The sequence below is a fragment of the Uranotaenia lowii genome, chromosome 2, assembly GCF_029784155.1.
Source record: "Uranotaenia lowii strain MFRU-FL chromosome 2, ASM2978415v1, whole genome shotgun sequence".
Lineage (NCBI taxonomy): Eukaryota > Metazoa > Arthropoda > Insecta > Diptera > Culicidae > Uranotaenia > Uranotaenia lowii.
Genome location: NC_073692.1, coordinates 124,717,936 through 124,745,602, shown reverse-complemented (window position 1 = coordinate 124,745,602; position 27,667 = coordinate 124,717,936). Strand labels below are relative to the sequence as shown.

Sequence of the window (27,667 nt, the reverse complement as noted above, 5' to 3'; positions counted from 1 at the left end):
ATGACCAAAATGACCAAAATGACCAAAATGACCAAAATGACCAAAATGACCAAAATGACCAAAATGACCAAAATGACCAAAATGACCAAAATGACCAAAATGACCAAAATGACCAAAATGACCAAAATGACCAAAATGACCAGAATGACCAAAATGACCAAAATGACCAAAATGACCAAAATGACCAAAATGACCAAAATGACCAAAATGACCAAAATGACCAAAATGACCAAAATGACCAAAATGACCAAAATGACAAAAATAACAAAAATAACAAAAATAACAAAAATACCAAAAATGACAAAAATGACAAAAATGACAGAAATGACAGAAATGACAAAAATGACAAAAATGACAGAAATGACAGAAATGACAAAAATGACAAAAATGACAAAAATGACAGAAATGACAGAAATGACAAAAATAATGACAAAAATAACAAAAATAACAAAAATACCAAAAATGACAAAAATGACAGAAATGACAAAAATAACAAAAATACCAAAAATGACAAAAATGACAGAAATGACAGAAATGACAAAAATGACAAAAATGACAAAAATGACAAAAAAGACAAAAATAATGACAAAAAAGACAAAAAAGACAAAAAAAAAGACAAAAAAAGACAAAAAAAAAAGACAAAAAAAGACAAAAAAGACAAAAATGACGCAAATGACAAAAATTACCAAATTGACCAAAGTGACCAAAATGACAAAAATGACAAAAATGGCAATAATGACAATAATGACAATGATGACAATAATGACAAAAATGACTAAAAAGACAAACAAGATAAAATTGACATGTTTCTAAAATTTACAAAATTGGTTAAAAGGTAAAAAGCCTTAACACTCTAAAAAGTTCGAAAAGACCTTCATCCGTCCCAAAAAAATGTATCCCTTACAGTCCCTGGAGTGTCAATTTGTCACTCCTGACTTAAACCAACACATATCTCTTGTTTCCAACCGATTTTTACAAAACTTATAGTTTTGGAAAACTTGTGATGTAACTCAAATATGTTTCTCAGAAATTATTCACATACAACACCTCAGTTTTTCGTTATTCAATGTCAAAAAAAAATGCGAAGAAACATGTTTCGGAAAACAAAAAAGACTGTAGATCAGTTACGAAATTCTCAAAATAAATTTCCTTTAGTGTCCAAGAAAGCTGAAGTTAAAAGCTATACATTGCACATCAGGATATATTTTTTTGAAATCTTTAAGGATTATGACCACAAAAAATATAAAATTGTGGTGTAAAAACCGTACATTTCAATCAATGAATCGTCAAAATCGTTTAAGTCACACCAGATAAATTTGGAAAAGAGTATTGAAAAAATTGACGAAATCGACACATTTTTGCATTTTAAGATTTTCGAAATACGAAACACAGAATTTTTGACGAATTTTCCAAGGCTGTTTTTCGAACCTTTTGACAATTTGCTATTTCTCAGAAATTTCTATGACTTAAATTCAACTTTGCACTGGATTTTGAGTAAAATTACGTAAAATTTACGACGCGAAAATTCGTCAAAAATTCTAGCAATCTACAATCTAAAAATGTAAAAATCTGTCAAATTACGTCAATTTTCAATCCCCTTTTCATTATTTATCTGGTGTGACTTAAGCAATTTTGATAGTTCGTTGATTGAAAAGAACGGTTTTTTACACAATTTTTAACATTTTTTTGTGGCCATGATCTTAAAAAATTAAAAAAATATATATCCTTATGTGCAACGTATAAGTTTTAGGTTCTAATTTAACTTCAGTTTTCTTGACACTAATTGAAATTTCTTTTAGCATTTCGTAGCTGATCTTCAGTCTTTTTTCCTAAACTTTGAATAACGGAAAACTGAAGTGTTGTAGGTGAATAATGCCTGAGGAACATATTTGAGTTACATTACGAGGTTTCCTTAACTATAATGTTTGTAAAAATCGGTTGGGCAAGATGAGACGGTTTTAAGCGAGGAGTTTCAAATTGACACTCTAGGTTTATTAGGGAGTTTTTTTTCCTGAATTTTGGATGGAAGAATGATTTTTTTTTGTGAAGAATCGTAATGGAAAAGGAAGCTGTATTAAAAAATAAGTTTTATTTTCATATAGGTATGATGCCATAGGAAATTCTTTGATCAGTTGGGGGGTAAATGTCCTAATTTGTGTTTAGTGTTAGAAAATTTAAAATTTCAAATTTGAATTGAAACTCCACCACAACAGATCCAGACAATACGCTTTTACTAAAGCAATTCAGAATCAACCATTTTGATCCCTGATGAAGGTGTTAACCAACACCGAAACGTTGGATCAAAAATAAATGTTTTTGGATTCAATAAAATTGGACTGATTTGCCGTTAATTTAAAGTATTGGACTTTATCCCAGTTTTGTCTTTACCAGGCTATAAAGGATGGGCTCTATAAATAGGCAAAAAAAAGATATTAATAACACCGTTTTATTTTTAAAACGGAAATCATGCTATCGTCTAACCCTCATCATAAATCGAATAATCCCTGAAATAATTGCTTCGCTCCCTTCCAATGTAATTTATTTTTAAATTGTACCACGATTCGCGCCTCGCTATCTTTAGTACCCCCTTATTTTAAAAATATTTTTGCTTATATTGTACATACATGTTTTTTGTTACTTTTGGCTTTTAGAAATTTTTAAATCCAACATTTTGATTTAAATGAACTGAATCATTTTTTTTGTTCTTAAATGAATACGCTCGAAGTACGAGCATTTGTGCGGGCCGGCAAATGTTTGCAATATCGTTTTGATTCCGGATTAACCGCGGGACACGTGCCGACAGAAATCCGTCCCCGTTTTAGCTGCCTGTCTATCTATCTGTAGCCTACATTGCTCCATTGATACCTACATCCACAGCAGCTGATGAAATATTTTCATTCATTCTCGTTGCAGGAGATCGAACCAGATAACGGGGCGTGACAAAATCATCAGACACAGGCCCACACAACTCTTGGGTATTCCGCGGACCTACGATGAACCTACGCGCCTATGCTAATCGAATCAATGCGCGTGTGTTTGCGCTATGCTGGTGGAATCTGTAGGCAGCTCGGGCATCCTCTCGGATCGATTCAGCCAACATGCACTGCTCCTCAGAAAGGGTGTTCTCTCGCGTACAGCAGTGTTTTATCTAAAAGTGCGCTTGACATCCAGTAGTTTGTTGTGGTAATGTAGCGAACGGGTGGCTGCAGAATCAGCATATTTGCATCCCGAAGCATCAAGTGGCAATCTGTGCAGTTCTCTGCTTTTCTGTGTGCAAAAAGTGAAAAAAATACCTTCGTTATTATACATACAGAAGAGGGAAAAAAAATTCGCGAGCCAATCTCGCGAACGAAAGGTGCAGAACCAGTTTTTCTCCTTTGCTGCGACATTATCGAATTCCTACTTGTTCAGTGATCGTACGTGCACATACGCAACAACAACAACAACAACATATACCAACAACATCTTCCATCCAAGGAGGCTATCTCTTATAGATTCATTTATTTTATCTTACAAAACAAGCGCCGTTCCGCAACTGTGAGCATTCATGTTTTATCGTTCAGAAAGTTCCATGTGATGTGGTGTGTGTCCGTTCATGTAAGCGAGTGATAAAAAGTGCACGATCTTCGACTAGGATTCAAAAGCCATCGAATCGCTCGGTGTGTGCGAAATCCGTAACAGAAGAAAGCTCTCTCGTAAAGGTCCTCAAAACGCTGCGAATGCGCGAAGAAAATCAGCGATAAATGACTGATCGAAAATTGCCAATTAGTCTGTCGGACCACAGCGAGTTCGGAATCAACAGCCACGGAGGTGCTGCGGGAAGTGTGGCGGCCACCATTCTCGGTGGCGGAAGCACCGTTGGGCTGGGTCTGGGTGTTGGTGGACTTCCGGGGGTGATACCTTCCGCGGTGGGTCCCGTTGGAGCCCCGAGCATCATCGGAGTGGTACCCGGTCTCGGAATCTCGGGCTCCGGTGGCTCAATTTCGGTTGCATCGGTAACCGGCGTTGGAGGCAGCAGCGGCAATGTCAACAACAAGCATGCCGTTGCACGTCTGAAGCACACCAACTCGGTAAGTAGCTTTTTCTTCCTATACCATGGCAAAACAACTGTCATTGCATACTTACTTCTGCAATCAAAAGGCACCCAGCTGAGATGCTGTAATATTCCGTTGTAAGAAGCGGTTTCTGAAAGTGAAGGGTTTTCTTTGCAACTCTTTGTGCCAATTCCAGCATGTGATAAGGGAACGGGGATTGAGGTTTCTTACTAACATTCCAAGCAGCTATGCACATACAATCCTTTTAATAGATTCTTGTCAGAAGAAACAAGCATTGTTTCCGATAAGCAACCTAGATCTGTCATCACGAAAATGTTTAAAAATACATATTGAGCAATACACAAACGGATGCTGACGGGTAACTTTTGTACTTTTAACCCTCATCCGCATCAGATTTCATTATCCTGATCAGCACTAGGAGTGTCAATTTGACACTACAATCTAAAATCGTTATAACTTTTGGCGTGTTCAACCGATCTAAACGAAACCTATATCAATAGAAACCTTGTAATGTCAGTAAAATATGTTTAGAACATTATATATAGCTAAAGCTTCTAGTTTTCCCGTTATTCATCATGAAAGAAAAAAAATCCGAAAAAACATGCCTCAGGAAAACTGCTGAAGTTCATATATTACACGTCCAAAAAAATATTTGCCTTATGCATATGAAAGCTAAAGTTAATGTCTACATCATGAAACCAAGAAATATTTTTTAAATTTTTTTTTATGAAATGGTCGCAAAAAGTTAAAAAAAAGCGGTCTGAAAAACCTACTTTTCATTCGATTGCTTGTAAATACTGTTTGAGCGATGGTACAGTTTTTGAAAAAATATGACTATAAAATCTATTAAAATTCTAACATTTTGCTGTCTTTAGATTTTCCATGCAACAAAAATTGAATTTACTGGAATTTTTCAAAGTTCACTACTTTGCGCGATTTTTTTACAAATTAAAAATTTCATCTGTTTTTGTGGGCCACCGTCAGGTTGTACCCGGATTTTCAGTGCTTTTACTTTGTTTAGACCAATCAAAAGTATATTCATTGGAAAGAATATTTAATCTACATTCTAGTGAGGTGCAACAATTCACGCTGTAAGATTTCACAAAAATATGAAAATTATAAACGTAAAATCATTCCTGAATTTCTAGAACCACGAGCAGCGCGTCCAGCAAAACGTGTTTGTTTGCTCTCCGATTAGGTACGGTGGGTGGTGATTTCGGCAGAGAGCGAAGCCGACAGACGAAATAATGATGCGTGTCGTACGTTTCTTGGTTTAAAATTTTCTATTGATAGTAGTTCACGTTTGCTTGTCACGACACGCATCATTATTTCGTCTGTCGGCTTCGCTCTCTGACCAAATCACCAAAACACGTTTTGCTGGACGTGCTGCTTGTGGTTCTAGAATATCAGCAATGATTTTACGTTTATAATTTTCATATTTTTGTGAAATCTCACAGCGTTAATTGTTGCACCTCACTAGAATGTAGATTAAATTTGCTTTCCAATGAATATACTCTTGATTGGTCCAAACAAAGTAAAAGCACTGAAAATCCGGGTACAACCTGACGGTGGCCCACAAAAACAGTTGAAATTTCAAATTGTAAAAAAATGCGCAAAGTAGCGAACTTTGAAAAATTCCAGTAAATTCAATTTTAGTTGCATCGAAAATCTAAAGACAGCAAAATGTTAGAGTTTCAATAAATTTTGTAGTCATATTTTTTTTTAAACTCTACCATCGCTCAACCACTTTTTTGAACTTTTTGCGACCATTTTATTAAAAAAAAATTTAAAAAATATTTCTTGGCTTCATGACGTGTGATACATGAACTATAGCATTTTTCCTGAGGCATGTTTTTTTTTTCAGATTTTATCCTTTCATGCTGAATAACGAGAAAACAAATGGCTTTAGCTATATATAATGTTCTAAACATATTTTACTGACGTTACAAGGTTTCTATTGATGTAAGCAGGGTGGCCACAGAACCGGGAAAACCGGGAATTGAAAATCGCACCGGGAAAACCGGGAAAAACCGGGAATTTAGACCCAAAACCGGGAAAATTTACAAAACGAAACTGAAATTCTGTTTTGGTTCCAAGATCAGGGATTCCACCCAAAATTCAAAATCATAATTTAAATTTCTAAGCCAGAATCCAACAGTTCAACAAATCTGTAAGAAGAACATCATGAGTTTTGAAATTTATAAACTACTCTGATTTCTCTTCGATGACCACTAATTAAAAAAAAAATCACTAATTGTACCAGAACCTAGAGTTCAAAACTGCATCGAATCATATAAAACAAGCAAATTAAAGTTGAATTAAATTTTGACTTCAAAACTCTTTGTTGCAAAATTTGGAAATGTAAAAAGCTTCAAATATTTTAATTTTCCAGTGAGTGTTTAATTCAAGAGTTAAACACAAGACAATCATTTTTTGTAGCCTAATAATTATAAATTTCGCCGAAAATCAGCTGAATTAAAAGGAAAACATCTCCCATCAAATGGATTTTTCCAAACAATTTTTTTTTCTATTACCGGTCATTATTTATCCAGAAAATTTCAAATTACAGCTTGAATAAGTTGAGATCCTTTGAAATTTGCGAAAATGACGAATTATCTGATTTCTTACCTGATCGGTGTCGCAAATCGAAACAAAATTTAGAAAATTTCAGTGTGAATTTTCCCTTTTTCATGAGGGTGTGTTTATGTCGATAGAAGACACTACACAAATTCTTCAAAAATATTATAATGTTTTAACATTGGTACTTCCCTCATAATATACATATTTGTGTTTTGAGTGTATCAGTTAAATAATCCTTGAATTTGAAATACTAACAAAATAACAAAGGTATTGCTATAAAATTTATTATTTTAAAATTTTCCTTTTCGATTTTACAAGGCAACAAAATTTACGTTCTTCCGTTTGCCCGGAAGGGTTGAGTGCTCATAACTTATTCAAAGGCGACATATCCAAATATACAGTTTGTTTTTTTTTTCCTGCTAGCTCTAGTTTTTCAGATTCAAGGATTAACTTAAGACATTTGTAGCAATATTTGAAAACATTTTTAACATATTCAAATCGATCAACATTTTCGAACACCGCGAGTAGTGGAAACTTCTGAGAAAACTGAGGCGTCCTTTAAGTTGATTTATTACAGTCTGGTGAAGTATGAAAATTTGAGGAAATTTTAGAATATTATTTTTATCAGAATGAATCATTTTTTTTTTCAAAGCATAAGTCAAAAATCGCAGTCTTCAACAAAGTTCTAAATGAAATTTAAATCTTTGATGCCGAAAGCTCATAAATGTTCTTCAATGATGTCACAAATAGTTTGTTTTTTTTCTATTGGTTTTTTGCAAGTTCGATTTTATCTTTCAAGCATTTTTTTTTTCTTTGAAACTATAATAGTTTGGAAATATCATCTTAAACCTCTATCAAAATAAGAATAATAAGAAGATTCGAAATCCGTGTTTGTTTTTTTATAGAGGGTTGTCGGTTTATTAGTTATCAATGATTTATTTTACACGAAAGTCATTTTTTGACTTCAAATCCCAATATCAATGGAACTAGATTTGACAGAATCAAAATCAAAGTTTGAAACAAAGGCCTAACAGATTTGAAAACATGTGCATATTATGTTTTTATTGTAATCTGCATTTTATAACTTACCTTATAGTTTCTGAAAATTTTATGTAGACTGTTGAGTCCTTTTGATTTTTATAGTTTGGAATGTTTTACAGAAAAAGTTCGGGACCAAATATGAAGTCATTTGTGTTGGTGTTGGCGAAATTTTTAGTGTTGGTAATATTTCTAGAGCAATCTAAACACTTCACCTAAATAAATGCGATTTGAATTTTTTCGAAATTTATTCTTAATTAGCCACGGGGATTTTTTGTATTGATAAAGGATCAAGGAATCGTGTCCTCCAATCTCATATCCACAGATTTTAGAAACTAATAAAGTTTTTTATAACGGTTTAGTTACAAGATCTTGACGGATATTGGAATTTTTAACAATAAAGATAAGTTTAGATCACAAGGGAAAAGCATTTTTTATAACTGACTTTGGAAGATCTTGGCGACTTGAATTAGGATCATTTGTCAGATTTTTTCTATTACCTCTACTTTCTATTTCAAGCGTGACGTGTGAAAATTTTAAAATAAATCAGTTTTGAGTGAAACCGCTACCTGCAAATATTTGGAATCAGCACCCAAAATAGTCAACATCAGCTCTTAAGTTCTTGACATCTCGGAAACATGTAAATTTTGTAATCAAACAATACTTGTGTTCAAAATTACCCCGTGTTTTGAAAAACATGGGCAATTATAAAAAAATCCTCTGTGAATCTGTAAGATAAATTTTTAGCAAAAGTTAATATTACACTTGGAGATGCATTTATTACTGAATGTTTAAAAAAACAACAATTTTACTGAATTAACGCTGACGAGGGAGTTACATGATTGACCTCCCTCAGAACAATTTGAAATTTTCAGAGACGTGGATTCTGTGATCTGTAGGTACATTTGGTATCTGTAACTTATCAAAAAATGATAGAATGTCACATGAGGAATGATTGATTGAAAAGTCCTATTAAACACACCATAAAAACCCTTAACGTTTTTGTGTAGGGTTTTTATAAAATTTGATGAAACTTGAAATAGAATTGAATTTGTTAAACTGTTCAATGATATGATTGTTTTAAAATAACCAAATCAATGAAATAAGTTGAAAATATTGCTATATGCCTACGTAAATGGACAATTAATGTCTGGAAAATCTTGAATTTTTCGCCAGAAAAACCGGGAAAAACCGGGAATTTTAAAATGAAAAAGTTGTGTCCACACTGTATAAGTTTTATATGAAGTTAATCATAATTCAAACGACTTAGATATATTTTACTTTTGGAGTATCAAATTGACACTCAAAGTCGGAAAAGGGTGTTTTTTTGTCCAGGCTTCCAGGCTTCGTCCTTGAAAAAAGTAAAAACAATATTCAAGAACTTTTGAAATTATTTGGGGTCCCCGAAGAAATTTTTGTATTTTGAAGCTTCTGAAAAAAGTTACAAGCCTTCAAACTTGCAATAGTGTCAAAATGACAATCTAATGCGTAATATGTAAATTGTTATAAATAGGGCGATGAATTTATGTACATCCTTTATTTTCGCATCCCGGAGCGACTCCAGTGGAGTTTTTTTTTTAATTTTTCTATACTGAATATATGTCTAGTGGAGGTTCAAGTGGATTGAACAGTAGAGAACCACGAATTGTTCCTTTCGAGCCGTACAAGGAAGCCGTTATCCGATTCTTTCTTACCGGAACATTGAAAACCGAGTTAAAGTAAGTAATTCCCTTGCCAGTTCGTTTGGTCAGGGTGAAGTTTAACGAAGTAAATTTCTGGCCGGGTATTTTTCATCAATTCACTGTACTATACTATAGCGTACATAAAAGTGAAAAAAAAATTGAATCTGCTTCTAAATTGTGATTAAACTGTTAATTTTAAATCGTGCCTAGACATAATGGGACACCCTATAACTGCATAGCTGGCAACTTGCGGTTCTTTGGTTGTGAAAATGCGGGTCTTTAGCGCAATGCGTGAGATTTTCGATAATCTCCTAAATTTACTAGAACTAAAATAGTCAACACATTCAAACTTAACTCGTCAAATAACCCCAAAAAAGATTTTTTTGTAAGTTGATTTAACTGCCGTTCCAAGCGAGAATGTCCCATGTGACTTTTGAGTCATTTTCACTTTTTTGCTGGAAACGGTCTCTTTTAGTGTTAACTTTCGAATAAAAACACAAACAAGTATACTTTGTTCTGAACTTATACAAAATTTTCATCAAGGTGGTTGTCTATATGTTGATAGTTCTTCGCAAGAATGTCACACTAGACAAACTTTATGAAAAATGCAAATTTTATCAAAAAATTCTCCTAAGATGAGTTTAAACTGTTTAATTTAATGTCATTCACTGAAAAGAACACTAAAATAGAGGGCGGAGGAGGAGCGAGAAACCTTGTGTTTTATTCAGACAAATTTTCACTAAACACTTTTCGGTAGCCACTACTTACAGGATCCATACTCAACTATACATTTTTATAATCAAAGAGGAACGTATTTCTCAAATTACGGTTTAACATGAATTTTTGGGAAAAAAAACTATGCGAGCTTTTAAAATGATAGAAAAATTGTTGCCGTGTGACAGTTTTTCATAGAACTAGCATCGGCCTGCGTTCTGATTCCACGCAAAAGTGTCATACGGAGCTTTTTTTGCTCTAATTTCCTGTTTTTTGTAGGAAATGTAATTTTTTTTGGCAGAAAACATTGTAAAAATTATCTTGAACTGTTCACTATGAAAAAACTGTCAGTGAATTTTTAATTTGAGAGAAAAATTGGAAATATAGCTGATATTTCAATCGCGTTTTTCTCGTTTGCACGTTTTTTCCACATGGGACAATCTTGCTTGGCACGGCAGTGAGGGAATGTGAAGTTACAGCTGTTTAAATTTGGTGGACCAACTTTTTTCTACCTTGGGCTTTCAAGTGATGAAACTGCAAACTCGGGACAAGTTCAAACATTCAGCTTTTTTCTGTTATAAAAAAAATTAAAAAAGATTTCTTCTCCTACAAATTGTTGTTTAGGCCCAAACAAACAATCTGGCATGTATACACTAAACTTTCTTTAAATAATTCATTAAAAACACTGCACTGTTTGATTACACATGAATTCAAGTGTGTTTTTGTTTTGCATATTTTGGCTACAAAAAAGGGCATTCAAATCCGATTTTTAGTTAAAAGGTGAGACGTTTGGACTAATATTCAAGTTAAAGCAGAAAATTTATGATAAATTTTCATTACACCCTGAAAGTTGTGAAAATAATATTCACCCTTGTCTACTGCATCCTTAAGCCACGTAACATCAGCCATTTCAGAAAATTTATCTTCAAAATGGTTCAGCATTATATAAGAATGGTCAGAAGGGGTATCCAAAGTGTTGTATCAAGAGCGGATTTTCAAAATTCCTAAATGCCTTGGTAAATAAAGGTCTTTTGCTTGAAACAACAGTCAGCAAAAATGGAATCCCAAAAATTAATTAATTTTGCAGGAAAACAGCACATATAGATATAATATACCGGAACATGTATTAAATTCATTTAAGGACCGATACTCTGGTGTATCTGTGAATTAGTTTGGAAAATGCATTGCGTTTGCACTTGCCCCCATAAACGGAGTTTTGATCACCAAATAATGATAATATTTGTTCTGCGCATGAAAATTTTTGAACCTTTATTTTCAAATTTTTAAAATTTAAAATTGCATAACTCCATTTTTTTTATCCTCGAAAACGTATTACAAATGCTAAAGCTCATCGTTCTAATTTCGAACAAGCATTCGGAGTTCTCTGGTTCAAATTTCTGGACTCAAATATTTCTGTAAATAAGAAGCTGAGCGCACGATGTTATTTCAATATCAATATTCATATACATTTAGATCTTTGCTATTTCATTTTGTAGATGTACATTTTATTCCATAAGCTTCAATATAACAACTTACTGTCTACTGTCTTTTTTAAATGTTGATTGTTATTTCTGAGTCCGGCATAGAATCTTATGCCGATAATTCCACCTCCTAGGAAGATCATTATTGGAGTAGAGTCTGATTTGTTGGTGTAAAGAGTTAGTCAAAGTTTCGAACTGTAAATAAAACGGGAAAGTAAAATACTGTGGAAAAGCCTTGTTAATTTTTACAATTTTTTAATATATCAGCCCATTTTTTTCATTTAATATTTGACAGAAATTCAGTCACTTCAAAGAAGACACGTTTATAGACTTTCAATGTTTTTGACATTCTGATCTAACAAAGCTTTTCTCGGTATACACGTGATCTCCCTATTACTGTTCCAAATGTCATAACCTTTGTAATCTCTGTTTCCCATTAATGGTTTCAAGTTAGCGGAAACAAACTTCCTTCCAAACCAACCTTCTAACAATCGGTGAGAGACCTTTGGGATACCTTATTAACAATCGGTTTCCAACACAATCACATCCGATCCAATTAACAACGTTAAAAATTTTCCTTCTCCCAATCCCCAAACGAATGTTCGCTGGCTGAGAAATCCTTTGGGAAACAAGTCTACCGTCTTCTGAGCCTTGTGCGTAGCCCGCCTGCCTATCGGTACCTGGCAAATGACCAAATTTTAAACACCACCCCGAACTAGACTCGACTTGACCCGGTCCGGGCGTAGGCGTAGTTAAACGAAACGAACCGAAGGGAACGGCATTAAAAATGTAATCCTACTACAGCCTGCCGGTTTCCATCGATGTCTTTAGGGGTTGAATTTCGTCCTCATAGAACGTTGTTGATTCTGTTATTGTTGGCAATAGAGGTAGCAACCGAGCCGTAAGGACTGTTCTCGAAAAAAGCAACACTTTTATGAAATTTTCAGTGTACTAAAGTATAGCCATTCAATTTTTCACATGTCAACAGAAAATAATAAGGTAATTTTTGTTTGGGTACATCTTAAAACTCGATGAAAGTTTTGATTTAAAGTCATGTACTCAAAAGCAATTCACAAAAGTCAGTGTTGCATTTTTTTTCGAGCACAGCCCTTACGCCACACCGCGTCGCGCCGCGCCTTTTGGACTTACAAAAGCAAATGATGTGTGTGTGTCTCTTTCGGGTCCTCGACAACAGATTTCTAAACAGCATTATCGACGTAGAAGGGTATAAACCGTTTGTGGAACGAAAATAGAATTTTCACTTAAAATCGATAACTCTCTCTCTGTCTGGAATGGGTTTTGTCCTTACTGTTCTTCTGCCGGGTGGGGCCGTCGGATTTTGCTTGTTTGCACTACCCTCGAAATCACTCGAAATTATGAGCCGTTCATCAATGAGTTAGTCCCTACTAAGTATGGAGAGGGTGGTGATCAAATCCAGGGACACGAAGCATTATTGAATCTTTTGCTTGTGAAGAGAGACCGCTAACTAAAGTGAAGTTTAGATTCTACCAAAATTTTGCTCATATGTACATTAGGACTGGCCCAAAATTGTAAGGGATGATTTTTACAACATTTTTTTCAACGCGGTACCCCCTAGATTGGTGCATTTAAGTGAAAAAATGACTTTCTGAAAGTTTCAGGCCATTTGGAAGAAGCGCGAGCTGGCGCAAAGGACTTAAAAATTGTATGGAGATTTTCAGCAAAATGTATGAAAAATCGACATTCTTTCACTCTTTGTGTTCTAAAATATGTTACCAGTAAGCTAGAAAGCTCAGAATTTCAGGAATATGATGTTCAAACAATAACAAACAAGTTTGTAAAAGATTATGACGCGATAAGAGTTGACTGTGATGAGTTATTTGCAATTGAATGTGTGATTTTTTCCGCGTTTCATCGATACATCGTGAACGGTGTATATGTGGATTATTAGTACTAACTTGATCGCATTGTCACACAATGAGAATAACAGATAGTAAGTTTGTGTCCTAGGCAAAGTTGTAGCTTATTTTATAACAAAAGTTAAAAGTTAAAAGAAAGGTCACAAACTTTCTATTTGTTATTCTCATTGTGTGACGATGCGATCAAGTTAGTGCGATTATAAGCCCATACTTCGTTCACAATATATCAAAGAAATGCGAAAAAAATCACACATTAAATTGCGGATAACTTATCACAGTCAACCCGTATCGCATCACAATCTTCTACAAACTTATTTGTAATTGTTTGAACTACAATTCCTGAAATTCTGAGCTTTCGAGCATACTGATAACATATTTTAGAACACCAAGAGTGAAAGTATGTCGATTTTTCATAAATTTTGCCGAAAATCTCCATACAAATTTCAAGTCCTTTGCGCCAGCTCGTGCTTCTTCCAAATGACCTGAAACTTTCAGAAAGTCATTTTTTTCACCTAAATGCACAAATTTAGGGGGTGTCGCGTGGAATATAATGTTTTTTTTTTCATTGTGGGCAAGTCTAATGTACATATGTTGAAAATTTCATAAACTTAAAATATGTACATCAGGGTGGCTTTAGCTATTTGGAAGATTTTATGCCTAGGACCTAGAAGACAACAAGTAGTTTTGGACTAAGCGAACAAAGTTATAGACATTTTTGTTTATATTTTGTATGGCGAGAGAGTATGAGAGATCAAATATTAAACATAAGCAAGAGTTTGCAACTTTTCTCTCTTTTCGAAAAACTTTCTCCTGAATATAAAATCTTGATAATGGATCATTCAGAAATGGTTGAAAGTGTTTCGAAGAATGCTAATGTTTTTCAGTAAGAATTAACTCTTCTTGAAGTTCTAGAAAATTTAAAAAAATATTCGACTAAGGTTTAGTTAAGCCTTACCCCTACACACATTTTTATGATTGATACAAGACTGAAAGAATGAAGCCTTTTTCATATGCCTAGATTTTGAAAAAATGAACGGTTATTGTTAAGTTGTTAAGCTGTTCGATTCGGTTTTGTTTTGTTGATTTGTTTTATTTTGACCACGATTTGCGGACTGTCTATCTTTTGTAAGAATATTATCTATTTTTTTCCTGAACGAACTTGAAATCTGGGGCGGGATTATGGAACTCGAAACAATCGAGTTTCGTTCGATTCGACCAACTTTGGCATTACCGATCTCGATTCGAATGGAACGTTTCGAGATGATCTACTACCCGATTAACTCGTAATCTAATACGTTAAAATTTAGAACTCGAACGAGATTCGTTATACTGATTCTAATCCGATTCGAGTTAAACTCGAAACGGGTAACTCGAATCGAACAGGATTCATAATTTCACCCCTGTTTCTGTTATTTTTTTTTAAAGCATCTTACACAATTTGTGTTGACATCTTTGTTCTACGATTTCACTAAAAAAACATCACTCATCAGCAAACGATAGAAACATGGTGGCCAGCGAATCGGGAAAACCGGAAGAAACTGGGAATTGAAAATAGTACCGGAAAACCGGGGAAAAACTTATGCACTGAAAACCACTTTTGCTATATAAATCCTACCTATAGAAACGGTTGAAGTTAACCAAGAGAATCATAGAATTCTCTCTAGTGTGACATTCGTGCGTAGAAACATCAACATAGAGACAATTACCTTGAAAATTTCGTATAAGTTTAGAACAAAGTACATTTGTTTGTGTTTTTATTCGGAAGTTAACGCTAAAAGAGAGTGTTTTCAGCAAATAAGTTAAAATATTTCAAAAGTCACATGGGACAGTTTTGTTTGGAACGGCAGATATCTGGATTTAACATACTCATTTTAGAACAGAAATAAAACGAAAACTAAGAAGATAGTAATTTAAACCCATAATTTAGTAACCAGTACACAGTACTGTGATTTAAGAAATTATTATTTAAATAACATTCGGAAATCATACAATCTTAATTTCTAAGTTATAATCTTAGGATATGGATTTCAAATCAAAATTTAAACTCAAAATTTGAATTGTCCATTAAATTTTGAAACTAATATCGATATTTATGGATCAGAATTTCAATACCAAGTTGGTATTTCAGAATTTGAGTAACTATTCAAGTTCGAGTAAGTAAAAGTAAAAGTAAAATTCATTAACAGCACAAAATATGATTTTTTATTATCTGATTATACTGATTTATCTATAAAAAAATTTAATTTGGTTCATTCTGGCAATTTTTATAAATTTTATTTTTCGAGATTTTTTAGATTGATGAACCCTTTTTCAAATACTCATTTATTAGGGGAGAGTGGGGTATCATTGGTCGCAGTTTTTCTTTGCTTCATAACTTCTTTATTATAAAAGAAAAAAGTTAATAGAAAGGTTTTCTACATTTTTAAGGTTTTTTTTAAGTGCATTAATTTCCCGAGTTCTGACTGTTTTAAAAAAAGTATTTTTTTTGGATTTTGAGAAACTGGGCAAACGTGGGCCACCAAATACAAATTGACTAGATTACGTTAAAAGTTTAGGAGTTCATCCAAAAGTGAAATTTCATAATTCATTTAGTTATTTTAAAGCAATTTCAGATGAGGAAATAAAAAAGAAAGTTGTGTATGATCGAATAGTTCCCAAAACCTGGCTCGCGAACGTTTCGGCAAAATTCCTTATATAAGATTTATGTTCGTCTCCATCGCATTAGAAAAGATGGACAAAACATTTTTCATAATTTTTATTTTGGCATAAGAAAACTTTACAGATAGTTATAACGTATTTTAAGTTCTGAATGTGTATAAAACACCAAAATATAGGTGGCCCAAGATACCCCACAAAATGTGACTCACGATTCCCCACAAGCAATGATTTGCAAATTGGTTGCGTTTGTGTGACTTATTGATGTTTCATCAAAAATTCCTTTTCCACGTGAAAGAACATGATAAAACTAAGGTCATAAGAGCATATTTTTGATTCAGGGTGGCCAGCAAACCGGGAAAACCGGGAAAAACCGGGAATCGAAAACGGGACCGGGAAAACCGGGAAATTTGATTCTTTTTATCATTTTTTTTAAAAAGCGATAAAATCGGGATCTAAATTTCACGGAGACAATGTGTGCAAAAGACGAGAACTTCTAGAAAATAAGATATTTTCTAGATCAGCATATACCTGGTAGTGCTCTGAAGTGTTCGAGTTCCAAAATATATTGAGGTTTTTTTTTTGTAAATTTAATTTTTGACATTTATAAATTTTTGACAAGTGTCAAAAGCGCAAAGAACTTACCTCTCATATTTTTGAAAAATTGTTTTCCCAATTAAATTCAATTTTTTACCCTTGGGAGTCGAAAATTTATAAAATAATGCGGAAGAAAATGCGAGAAAACATAAAAATTCAAAATGAGTGACCACCATGTTACATGTTTCATTAAAAAACGCAAAAAAGGTAGAACGAGATACCAAATGTTTGTGTGATTCTATTATCATTTTACGCTTTTACTGGTAATTGCATTCTTTATTGATTAAAGAATGTTGAAAAAATACGAATCACATTAAGAATGGCGAATTAGCAAAGCAAATTCAAGCTATAGAATAGTTTTCAAAATATGAATTGAGACTTCAAATTTTTAATTTGAATAACGATAGTCAATTGCCCTGGTTGGATTGCAAATTTAAACTCAGAATTTAGATAGAATGCCAAGTCAGGCACACAGAACTCAGGTTCTAAAAAAAATTAAAAATGTATAATGAAAAGCTCACTCAGTATTCGAGACGAGAATCAAATCAAAATTCAGGAGGAATAAAATTTAGCGGATCCTGTTCTTAAAATGGCAAAAAAACAATACTGCTGAGAAAATAAATGACAATATCAATCAGATCAGATCAGTCAATCAGTTAAGATTCGAATCATAAATTCAAACGTAAAAGTTGTTAAGTTTTGATTTATTGATCCGTATATCACCCGAAATTCATCGTTAAAGATTATATTTCAAATTTCAGAATTCAAAAACAAGAGCTCAATAGTCAAATTCTATGTGCGATAAAGTAATTTTTAATTGGAACATCATCGTTCAAATTCAATCGAAAAGGTGTTGACAAACTTATAAAAAAACTGAGTTTTGCAGCAGATGAAGATTGAGATATGAAGAAACAATTGTACATATATCAATCTTCCAATAAACATACCAATACCGAAACTCAAAATTGACGGTTTTGGCATCTCATCTCTCTGATTCTAAGGGCCTCAATCATTTTCTTAATCCTTTGCATTCAAACCAGCTTAAACTATTTTCTGTAGAAATCCAAACAAACATCACCGTTATCTGTACATCCTTAAGTATAACTTTAAAAAAAATCTTATTTTGGTTTTAAAAAAACCCTCAGAATCATATTCATGTATTTCCAAACTGGGAAGATCATCGATCGAAAAAACCGGGAATTTGAAAATGGAAACTCGCTGGCCACCCTGTATTGAGCACTGGAAAATAAGCTCTTATGATCGTTAACGGCGTGTTCGTAAATTTATTTATTCTATCGAAGTAATTTTTTCTATCGATGCTGGCTTTCGTAAATTAAATAAACTGTATGCAAAAGCATTGGAAGGTGATTTGACATCTACCAAAAAATTCGATGCATCACCCAAAAAATCAATTTACGAACGCGCCGTAAATCATTTTGATCTATAAGATACGCACTGCAACATGATGTTCACATTGTTCCTCAATTTTCAACATCATTAATTTTTTGACTTTTCACTATAATCAATTTTAAAACGCGTTTTATTTCAACTTGTTGATTCGGGGCGTATGAAACACAGTTGATCAGGGCACGATGAGCATTTTCTGCCGTAGAATCTAGCAGCAAATTCAACTCGATGAAGTCAACTGAATAGTAGAGCCACAGCTTGACTATATTTTATATCTGACGATTTAGCCTAGTGGTGAGGTGTCGGGAGGTAATCAGAAGACTCGAGTTCGATTCCTGGTCGAGGTGTTTTTTTTTCATTTACCTGATGAAAAATTCAATTCTGAATTGATTTAAAAATGTCGAAACATTTAACTTTCCAATTTAGAAAAAAATTGTAAAATTATTTTCATTAAATACCTACTTTTACACGGAGGGAAGTGTTCACAATGAGATTCATACCGAAATAAAGTAGGTACTATTAGGCTTTTTTTAAGTCGAATAAGTGCAATCTCTAAACACCTCCATATGAAATTTTTTGTCTTGAAGACCCTAATCTATTTTTTTAAGATAAAGTCCCCAGAATCCCAGAGATAATGCATTTTCGAGTCACCCTATTTAATAGCCTTCTTTTCAGCTTGTTTATGAGACTTTGAGCTACTAATGTTTAAGCGTCCTTGGAAATGCTGAGTAAGATTTAAGGTCCTCTTCAGTGAATTTATTGATTTCCTAGCGTTTTGTGCAACTTTATTCCGTCCTCCGGAAATCACTCACCGATCGAGCAACGCTTCTTAATCTATTTCACCAAGCACTAAGCTGAAATTCTTTTTAAACGTCTTCCGCCTATTCAGAGCAAATGCTATAGTATGTTGCGCGGGTTGTCGCGATTTTCCATCTACATCTTTCACGAATGCAGTTCAACAGCCGGCATCAAAAAAGGTCCCCACAAATGTAACCTTTGCGTTCCTTCGAACCAGCTACGAAGTAATTTCCACGCTCTCGGGGATACTTATGATTTTACAATGATTATGGCCCTTATTCTGCGCCGCGCGTGACGTGATGATTGTCACCTCACCTCGGAGTCACCGTGAGATTTGTCACCTTATTCCCGGAGTCGACGTGGGTAAAGTGACAGAGGTTCATTCTGGGTGAGTGGCCGAATGAACGCATCTGTCAAAATGGTAGAATTTGTTCTGTATTGTTTTTTTTGGCTCGCAATTCGAATTTTCCGAGCTGATTTTTCAAGTTTTTTGTGATAATTTCGGTTCGTAACTGGCCATCAACGGGTCGTAAGGTGACAGCAAGCAACAAAAGAAAAAAAACGGGCATTATTGTGCGCCCTAAGTGAAAACGATGAATCCGGAATTCGCATCGAAAAGAACAAAAAAAAGCACAACAATCGATGGCTGCTGCTTCAACCAGCCGGGTCACAAAAGGCGGATTTGATCGCGGGACATGGCGAAAGACGTGGGATACTGCGAGTGAGGAAGAATGGTTTAGGGCAGGACTTCGAAGCCGAACCTTTAATTTGTCCGAAATAACCACTACTCGGTGCAAGTGAAATTTTCCCCCAGCGACGGGAATCGAATAAAATGGAGTGAAGTGCTATATAAGTGTGTTTTTTTTCTTAATTGATTCTTAAACCATCATACTGTAGTGAAATTCGGTATTTACAGCCTAACTTCTCCGTGTTCAATAAAATTTCTTTTAAATTTCTATCTCGTCACCACCTGAAAAGGTACCGACAATTGTCACCTAAAATGGTCACGCAAATGCGACGATTCTCACCCAGGGTGACTACGAGAATAGGGTAAGAACTCACAAAGTTCATCCGAAGTGACGTTTCTCACCTAAACCGACTGCTAGAATAGGGTGACTTGGGTGACTCGACTATCGTCACGTCACTCGAGGCGCAGAATAAGGGCCTATGTCATATACAATAGTTTTCTCGGAAAACGAGTCTTCATTTCTCCACGCAGATGTGTCATAGTACTGCCCCAGAAGACGTTACTGATAAAAAAAAAATCTGAAGAAAGCGAAACACTGTGGTTCACATTAAACTTTTAGTTAATAATTTTAGCCTAAAAAAAGACGATTCTAAATGCATTTCAATATCTTTGGGCTTCTGGTGGAAATAATGACGCTATTGACGATTATTCTTCCTTATCTTTTATTTGGTTTCGCGCATGGTGTGACGAAAATGATAAAAAATACTATCTACGTATTTTTGTTATCTAGCAAAACCGTCAGTACTGTTTAACATGAACTTTTATTGACGTATTTGAAAATCAACTATCAATCGATATGTTGAGAAACGTACGTCATACAAAAATAGAAAAAAGAAACATTTATTCGAGTATCTTAGTCATTGCACCCAGCAGTTTTTATGTGCTATAAGAGCAAGTTCTCTCGTGTTGGGAAAAAGTGGTAGAAATCTTGACAGTTGTTTCACATTTTGAAAATTTTACCATACAAAAATGTTTTCATGATCTTTTGGGTGTTGTATTTTTTTTTTACAACACTGTTTCTATTTCAGCCGTATGTGATAGAAATCGAGCTAGTTTTGCATCACAGTATGTGAAAATGGAACACGTGTTGTAAAAAATTTGAAGGCCGCAGATCTTCAAAATGTTTTGGCATGGTAAAGTTTTCAATATGTACTACATCAAGTGTCAAAATTTCTACCACTTTTTCCCAACACGAGTGAACTTGCTCTAAGGATACTTGTTTCAAAATAAGGGAAATATCATTTAAGCCTGGAAGTCCCCAAGAAATCCGTGCCTACTCATATTTTTAAATTAATTCGAAGTGTTATTTTGTACGGATCAAAATATCCTTTAGATTGAACAAGACAAGGTTTGTACATTATCAAAAAATCCACTAGAAAATATAGATAACTGAACTGTGCTAGGTATATAAAATGTCTCAAGGTCGCCACAGCGCGCTTGATTAGAATATGAATTTCTTAGGTGCAGCATGACATGTTATATTTTTTATATGTGTAGTGAATATCTTTTATGCTGGAGTTTTACAGTACCTTAATAAAAACAGCAGTTGGGATTTACTCAAACACATTATTTATTAACTCAGGTCAAATTATTTTTAGACAACACAATTTTAAATTTTATATCACCGTATAAATCCTAAAAAATTTATAAGCATTCAAAAAATAGTTCAAACTAGACGCTACCGGGTTTACATGGTTGGCTTATTTTGGCTTTTTACATCTATAGGGGCAATTATATACACCCCCCTTAAAAGGAAAGTATCAATAATAACTCGTTAGTCTTTCATTTATTCCTTTCATTTCATTAGAACCCTTTATGGCAAACCTCGATACTAGTAATCTACTCACAAAAATAGTAAAATCAAAATTTAAACGTCACTGACCTTATGTTGCGAACTATTGTTTATTTGCAATCTGTAACTTTAAACGCATGCTTTGTTGGTATAACGCGAACATAAAAAATTAAATGGTTTTGTTATAGGTACCTTCTTCGTCCAAACGAAAAAATAATTACAGAGCTGGTTTTTTTTAATGACTTCGACCAGGGGTTATGTCAATAATATATGTGAACTAGATCAAGTTTCTGCGTGGTGTAGTTTCCATGTGGTTTATGTAGAGGTGGGGACAAGACTACCCTTGCACGAGTGTGAGAATCAGTTTTTTTAATGTTTTGAATGCTACGTCACAATCGTTCACGGGCGTCTCGACGTTGGAGTCGCCTGGCGACGACAGTTTTCATACGTACATAATACCATCGAGCTTGGGTATTCAGTGAAGTCATAATAATGAAAGTACTTACGTTCAAAATTGAAACTTATTATCCTTCCTTGTAAAAGCGATTAAATAATTTCCAAATGATTCCAAATACTAACACAACTCGTACCGTTTGTCCATTTTGAGAATTTCAAATATGAAATTTTTGTTAGAAATTCGACAAACTGGCACTAAACTTTATTTAAAAAGTGATCTTACATTTTGCATTCTATATAGGCATTTCCGGAATTTTGAACCAGAAGCTGTTTATGAAAATGATAAAATAATTTTTGTTTTTGTTCCCAAAAAATGAAAACTGACTAGGAATTTATATTTTAAAACTAATTTCGAATGGATTCCTCTTAAGTCCCCCAACATATTCTGCTCCGCCAGCTTCTTCTAGGAACTTTTGATGCACCAAAAAGCTGCCGTTGCTGCTGGTTCAGATTTCATAAGAGTTTTTGCCGGAAATTTTGCCGGAGCAATCGAATCCTTTAGCAGCGGAATCCGCCAAACTATTTCGAAAACTCGAAAAATGAAATTGAAAACTAAAATTTTAAACGCACCGAGAATCATTACTCATTCCACAACACGACGGCATCTTGAAAACTTAGTAACAAGCTTTCATAGTAACGACAATAACAAACATTCTGGGACGTTGCTATGATTTCATTCGTGCGTTGAACGTTTGCAACCGCGACGGCGTCGTGTTACGTCACAATCGTTCATAAACAACTGTATGGATACAACGAACTAACACTAAAGTTTTTGATTGTCCCCACCTATAGATAAACCACATGGGTGTAGTTTGGCTTAGATTATTTTGTGAGGTTGTGATATGTTTATATAGTTGCGAGCGTCTGTATACCTACTTATAGGCTGGTGAATTAAAACACAAGATTTGTTCAGTCATAAATTGTTGGTGAAAAAAATTAAATTTCATCAGCTAAGCTCTAAAATGCGATCCGATCGTTCAAATAATAACGGAAATAAAACAATTTTTAAAGAACTTCAGTGCATCACTGGTTTATTAATTACAACGCGTTTACGACAGTGCTTTGATTTTCGATTTGTTTTGTATAAAGTTATTATATTTATTGTTGTTAAGACTACTAGTTTAGCATAAATGCAAATTCTTTTGAAGCTGCGTTTTGCAAGGTACGGCTTATTTAACATATAGAATAATGGATATTTTACTTTCATATCTCTTAGTACAGGCTAGTTTTCTTCATGATTCGTAGAAACTCTTCCTGGTTGACTTCTCCGTCCCCATCTCGGTCGGCCTCATCAATCATCTCCTGCAGTTCCTCGTCGGTTAGGTTCTCTCCCAGCTCTTTGGCGACTCGTTTAAGGTTTTTGAAGGAAATGGTTCCTGTTTCGTCATCATCGAACAACCGGAATGCCTTCAAAATTTCCTCCTTGGAGTCCTTCTCGGCCATTTTGACGGTCATAAGTGAAAGGAAATCCTCGAACGATATCTTGCCCGAACCGTCTTTGTCAATTTCGGCAATCATCTTCTTGATTTCCTCCTTTTTTGGTTCAAATCCTAGTGCTCGGATAGCCACCTTTAGCTCCTTGGTGTCGATCATTCCGGTTCCTTCGGAATCGAAAAGATCAAAGGCTTCCTTGATGTCCTGACGTTGCTCGTCAGAGAGCTCAAACTTCGGACCTGATTTCTTCCGACCTGCCGCACCTGTTGTGCCAGTGGCCGTGGTCGATGTTTTCTTAGTCCCCGTTGATTGGGATCCGATTGAAGCCTGTATAGAAAGATGGACACCATAATTAGTTACTTTTGAAGACAGTACCTTACCAAATCATAAAACCGTACCATAATGGAAGTTTCACTCTGCCAAGTAGTATGAATGAGTAAATCCAAGTAAAGAATGGTTGTCAGGTAACAAATAATCGAACTCCAGGTCCCGGATCCGCTGAATTTATTGCGTTGGTTGTTGGCAGCAACCAAACAAACAAACGGAAGCAACTTCCAGAAGGTTTGTTTGGTAGTAATGTTTTGCAAAACTTTTGTTTTCTGGGATACTACACTAGATCACTAAAGATGTTTTTGATACAATTTGCACTACTCAATATGGCCACAATTTTCCCTCTAATTTCACACTTTGTTGAAACCTGCTTGCAGACAAAACAGCACATGAAAACTTTTGACAGCTGCTGCTTTGCTGGTTTGGCTGCAGACGATGAAAAATGGGGAAGATAATCAACCAACTAGTCATAAAACAACCTCTTCTATGCTTAAAGCTCTCTCTTCCCGAAAAAAAAACATAGCTCTCTCGAAAGTGAGTTGTTCCGATTTCACCAATACAACAATGTCGATTCAAAAAAGTGGAGAGATGAGAGAGATGAGTGAGAACAATTTCCACTCAGTCAGTACTAAAATTTTAGCACCTACTCTCATTTTGCTGGAGCTTTTATGTTTGTGTGGGGTGAACTTTGGGATTGTAAACATGTTGGAACGATTCAAAAACATAAAAACGAATTTTAGTTTAATTTATTACTGTTTTTTTTGAACTCCTACACTGCAAAAAATCCACATTTAAATAGTATGTTTCTCCCACACATACGCTCGTGAAGCTGTTCGACAAATTAAATTTATGTGATGTAAATAAAAACTAATATTTTGACACATAAGTTTTATGTGAAATTAATATATTGAACTGACTGAATTAAAATAAGCGTGTGGCATCGGCAAAATATCATCGAATTTGTTGTCGATGATTTTTTCTGCTTCATTCCAAAATGGCGCGCGCGGAGTTTTCTCGACACATTTTTACCTCGCAGAACCGGAAAAGAAAAAAACCATCAGAAAACCCGAGAAAACTATTCAAAATTCCTTTGTAAGTTTTGGCCAGTTTGTAATTACAGCAGTTGTGCCAAAAAAAGTTGGCTAGCTAGAGCTCGAGGACCGGATGCGATACAGGGCCGCTCACGGATAAATGACGAAAGAAATTCGGATTCAAAAATTTTCAAAGCATGCTTGCAATCTTCCGGATGGCCAGAGATGCATCTCGGGATGGACATGGCTGGTTGACACACAGTCAGTCACTTCAAGAGTGTGCAGCGTAAGTATTCGGTAATACAATTACTGATTTTATTTAACGATACGTTTTTTTTCAGAAACTGTTTAGCCAAAACTTTATCTAAATCATTTCGGAAAATGAGGAACCAAAAATCCTCCCAGAATCACTGCCGGAACCGCGGAAAGCAAAAACCTCCATCTCTTGAAAAACAGCAACTGCATCAAACTTCCGATGCCCACTTAAGTCGATCTCCCGGGAAAATTTGCAAAATCCAAAGGTGAATAAAACTGCTGCTTTCGGGTCCGGGCGAAGGTTCCAATTTGAACTCTTTTGATTAATCGACGATACGTGACTAATCTACCCGTTAGATGCCGAGAAATGTAAAGTGTTTTCAAATAAAACGTGAAAATTGAGAAAATTTAATAAATGTTGCTGCAAAAGTCAAGATCATCAATAATTTGAATCATTATCCTCTCCTTTTTTGAAAATTTCAATATTTTCTTGAACTAATCTACAGAAGGAAGACCCATAAAACCAAATTGTCTAACATATATCGTCTATATGTAAAATTTCATAAAAATCATTTGTCACACATATGCTCTTTATGTGTCTATGCATATAAAACTTTCTATGTTTTTGGGTATATGCGCGACACATATTTTTTAATTGGGAAACAAATTGCAAAATTCTATATAGGCCCACACATAGCCTCAATGTGTCGAATTGGTTGAGTGTAGTTTAAATCTTTGTGCATCTCACCAGCTAAAACATTTTATGTTTCATTAGCTACCTAGTGAACCTTCATCTGATCCCTCTTAAAATAAAATATGTGGCAACATCGCCGAAATCTTGGACAAAAAAATCGATTTATATCCTCCCTGTACTTTTTGATATCGGACATTAAAAAATTAGGTTAGAATTTTTCCGCATCATTTCGGAGCTTAAAAGAAAAATATAGGTTAGGTTTCTTTTTGCTCAACAAATTAACTTTTTATCATCATTTAAATAAAATTAGAGGATTATTTAATGGATGATGTTAGACGAAGACGACATTTTCCGAGGATTTGATGATGATCCTATAATAGATAAAAAACTACGACGAAAACTAGATACAACAGATGACAGTGAACAGGAAACAATGACGAACAATAAAAAGAGAAAGAATAAAAAACCAAAAACACTAACAGTTGAAGATAAGGATATCAGTACTTCGGATGATAACTCAAATAAAATGGATCAAACAGAATCAACTCAAATAAACAACCATAATTTAACACAAAAAGATACACAAAATAACAACAATCCAACAACAATAAAAGGCAATAACCCGGACATTCAATCACAATCACAAAACGACACGAATAAAACAAAACTCCCTCGGAAAAATCAAAATCAAAATAAAAATGAATGGATAAAAAACCAGCACTACACTACATTTTTTATCGAAAAGGAAATAGACAAAGATGATTCAACACCAAATGAACAAACAGAAAGAACACAAATACACCCTATAATAGTTGCAAAGATGCTACATAACTTAGGTATAAGAAATTATCAAGAGCTGAAACCGAATGGTGGAGGCAAATTTAAAATTATTTTCAAGAAACCGAAGGATGCCGAAGCCCTTTTGAATTCCCGTCTACTAACCGAAGAATATAAGTATAAGGTTTTCATACCACAGATGTTCAAAGAGACAATCGGGGTAGTTAGAAATATTCCAAATACGCTGACGGAAGAAGAAATTTTAGAAAATATGGACAGTGGGAATATACATATTTTTAAAGTTGAACGAATTAAACGTCTGGATAGAGAAAACAAAAACAAAAAAGAAATAAAATTGATAAACACAAATTCCATTAAAATATATGCAAAAGGACAGTTACTTCCTCAATCTGTAAAAATATTCGGTATCAACGCTAGAGTTGAAGTTTATATCTTTCCGTTAAAACAGTGCAAAAAGTGTTGGCGATTCGGCCATCGAGAAAAGTTCTGTAAATCAAAAGAGAACTTTTGCGTTAACTGTAGTGAGACTCATACCGGAGAAGAATGCGAAAAACAGGAATTATGTAAAAACTGTAAGGAGCAACACAGGTCAGATGACAAAAAATGCAAGGAACGATTGAGGCAGGAGAAAATACGTAAGGCAATGGCTTTTAACAAACTAACCTATTTCGAAGCATCCAAATTGCACTCAAAAAATAGCGGTATTCAACATAGACTGGTTCAAGAAACAGATTTTCCGTCTTTACCAAATAATTCAAATTTGTCATCACTAGCAAATCAAACACAAACGAAAATCATAGAATGTAATGAAAATGTAGGACCAAGTACTTCAAAATATAAATCACCGGCACAACCATTAGCTTCACCAAAAACAACTGACCTAAACATACTTGCACAACAGATTAAAAAGGAACTAATTCAACAATTAGATTTGAGTAACTTAATGAATAAAATAAAAATGATACATAAAAACTTAATAGCAGGAGTAAACTGTAAAGATACCATAGAAAGAGATATCATCATGATCAATTTAAGCAAAGAACTCCACACACTGATAAACCCAGAACAATTAATCGAAGAAAAATCAATAGAGAAACAAAATGAAACTAAACAAAATAATTAAATATATTTTTGTTTTTTTTTACCCCATGCGCTTTAAATAAATAGAAGCTTTTCAATCAGGACGTCAAGAGACTATTTCAAAAAACCTTTAAAAATGGCTTC

General features: G+C 34.3%; 2 protein-coding genes across 6 annotated transcripts in view; one reads left to right on the top strand and one right to left on the bottom strand.

Annotated features, from left to right (window-relative positions):
- The window catches only part of LOC129744770 (rap guanine nucleotide exchange factor 2), an 86,715-nt gene that overhangs the window by 36,244 nt on the left and 22,804 nt on the right, over window positions 1-27,667 (top strand). For 4 of the 5 annotated variants that reach the window (XM_055737470.1, XM_055737471.1, XM_055737467.1 and 1 more), the window contains exon 2: window positions 2,914-4,070. In XM_055737470.1, the coding sequence (XP_055593445.1) occupies window positions 3,744-4,070 (327 nt within the window). In that variant the 5' untranslated portion in view covers window positions 2,914-3,743. Of the gene's footprint in view, window positions 1-624; window positions 4,071-27,667 lie in introns of those variants that run through there. The other variant, XM_055737468.1, reaches the window with a different exon arrangement.
- Window positions 21,206-24,127, bottom strand: LOC129744772 (uncharacterized). The gene is made up of 2 exons (XM_055737474.1): window positions 23,734-24,127; window positions 21,206-23,662 (listed from the first exon to the last, which is right to left on the bottom strand). The coding sequence occupies exons 1-2, from the start codon at window positions 23,734-23,736 to the stop codon at window positions 23,114-23,116; spliced, it is 552 nt and encodes a 183-aa protein (XP_055593449.1). The 5' UTR covers window positions 23,737-24,127; the 3' UTR covers window positions 21,206-23,113.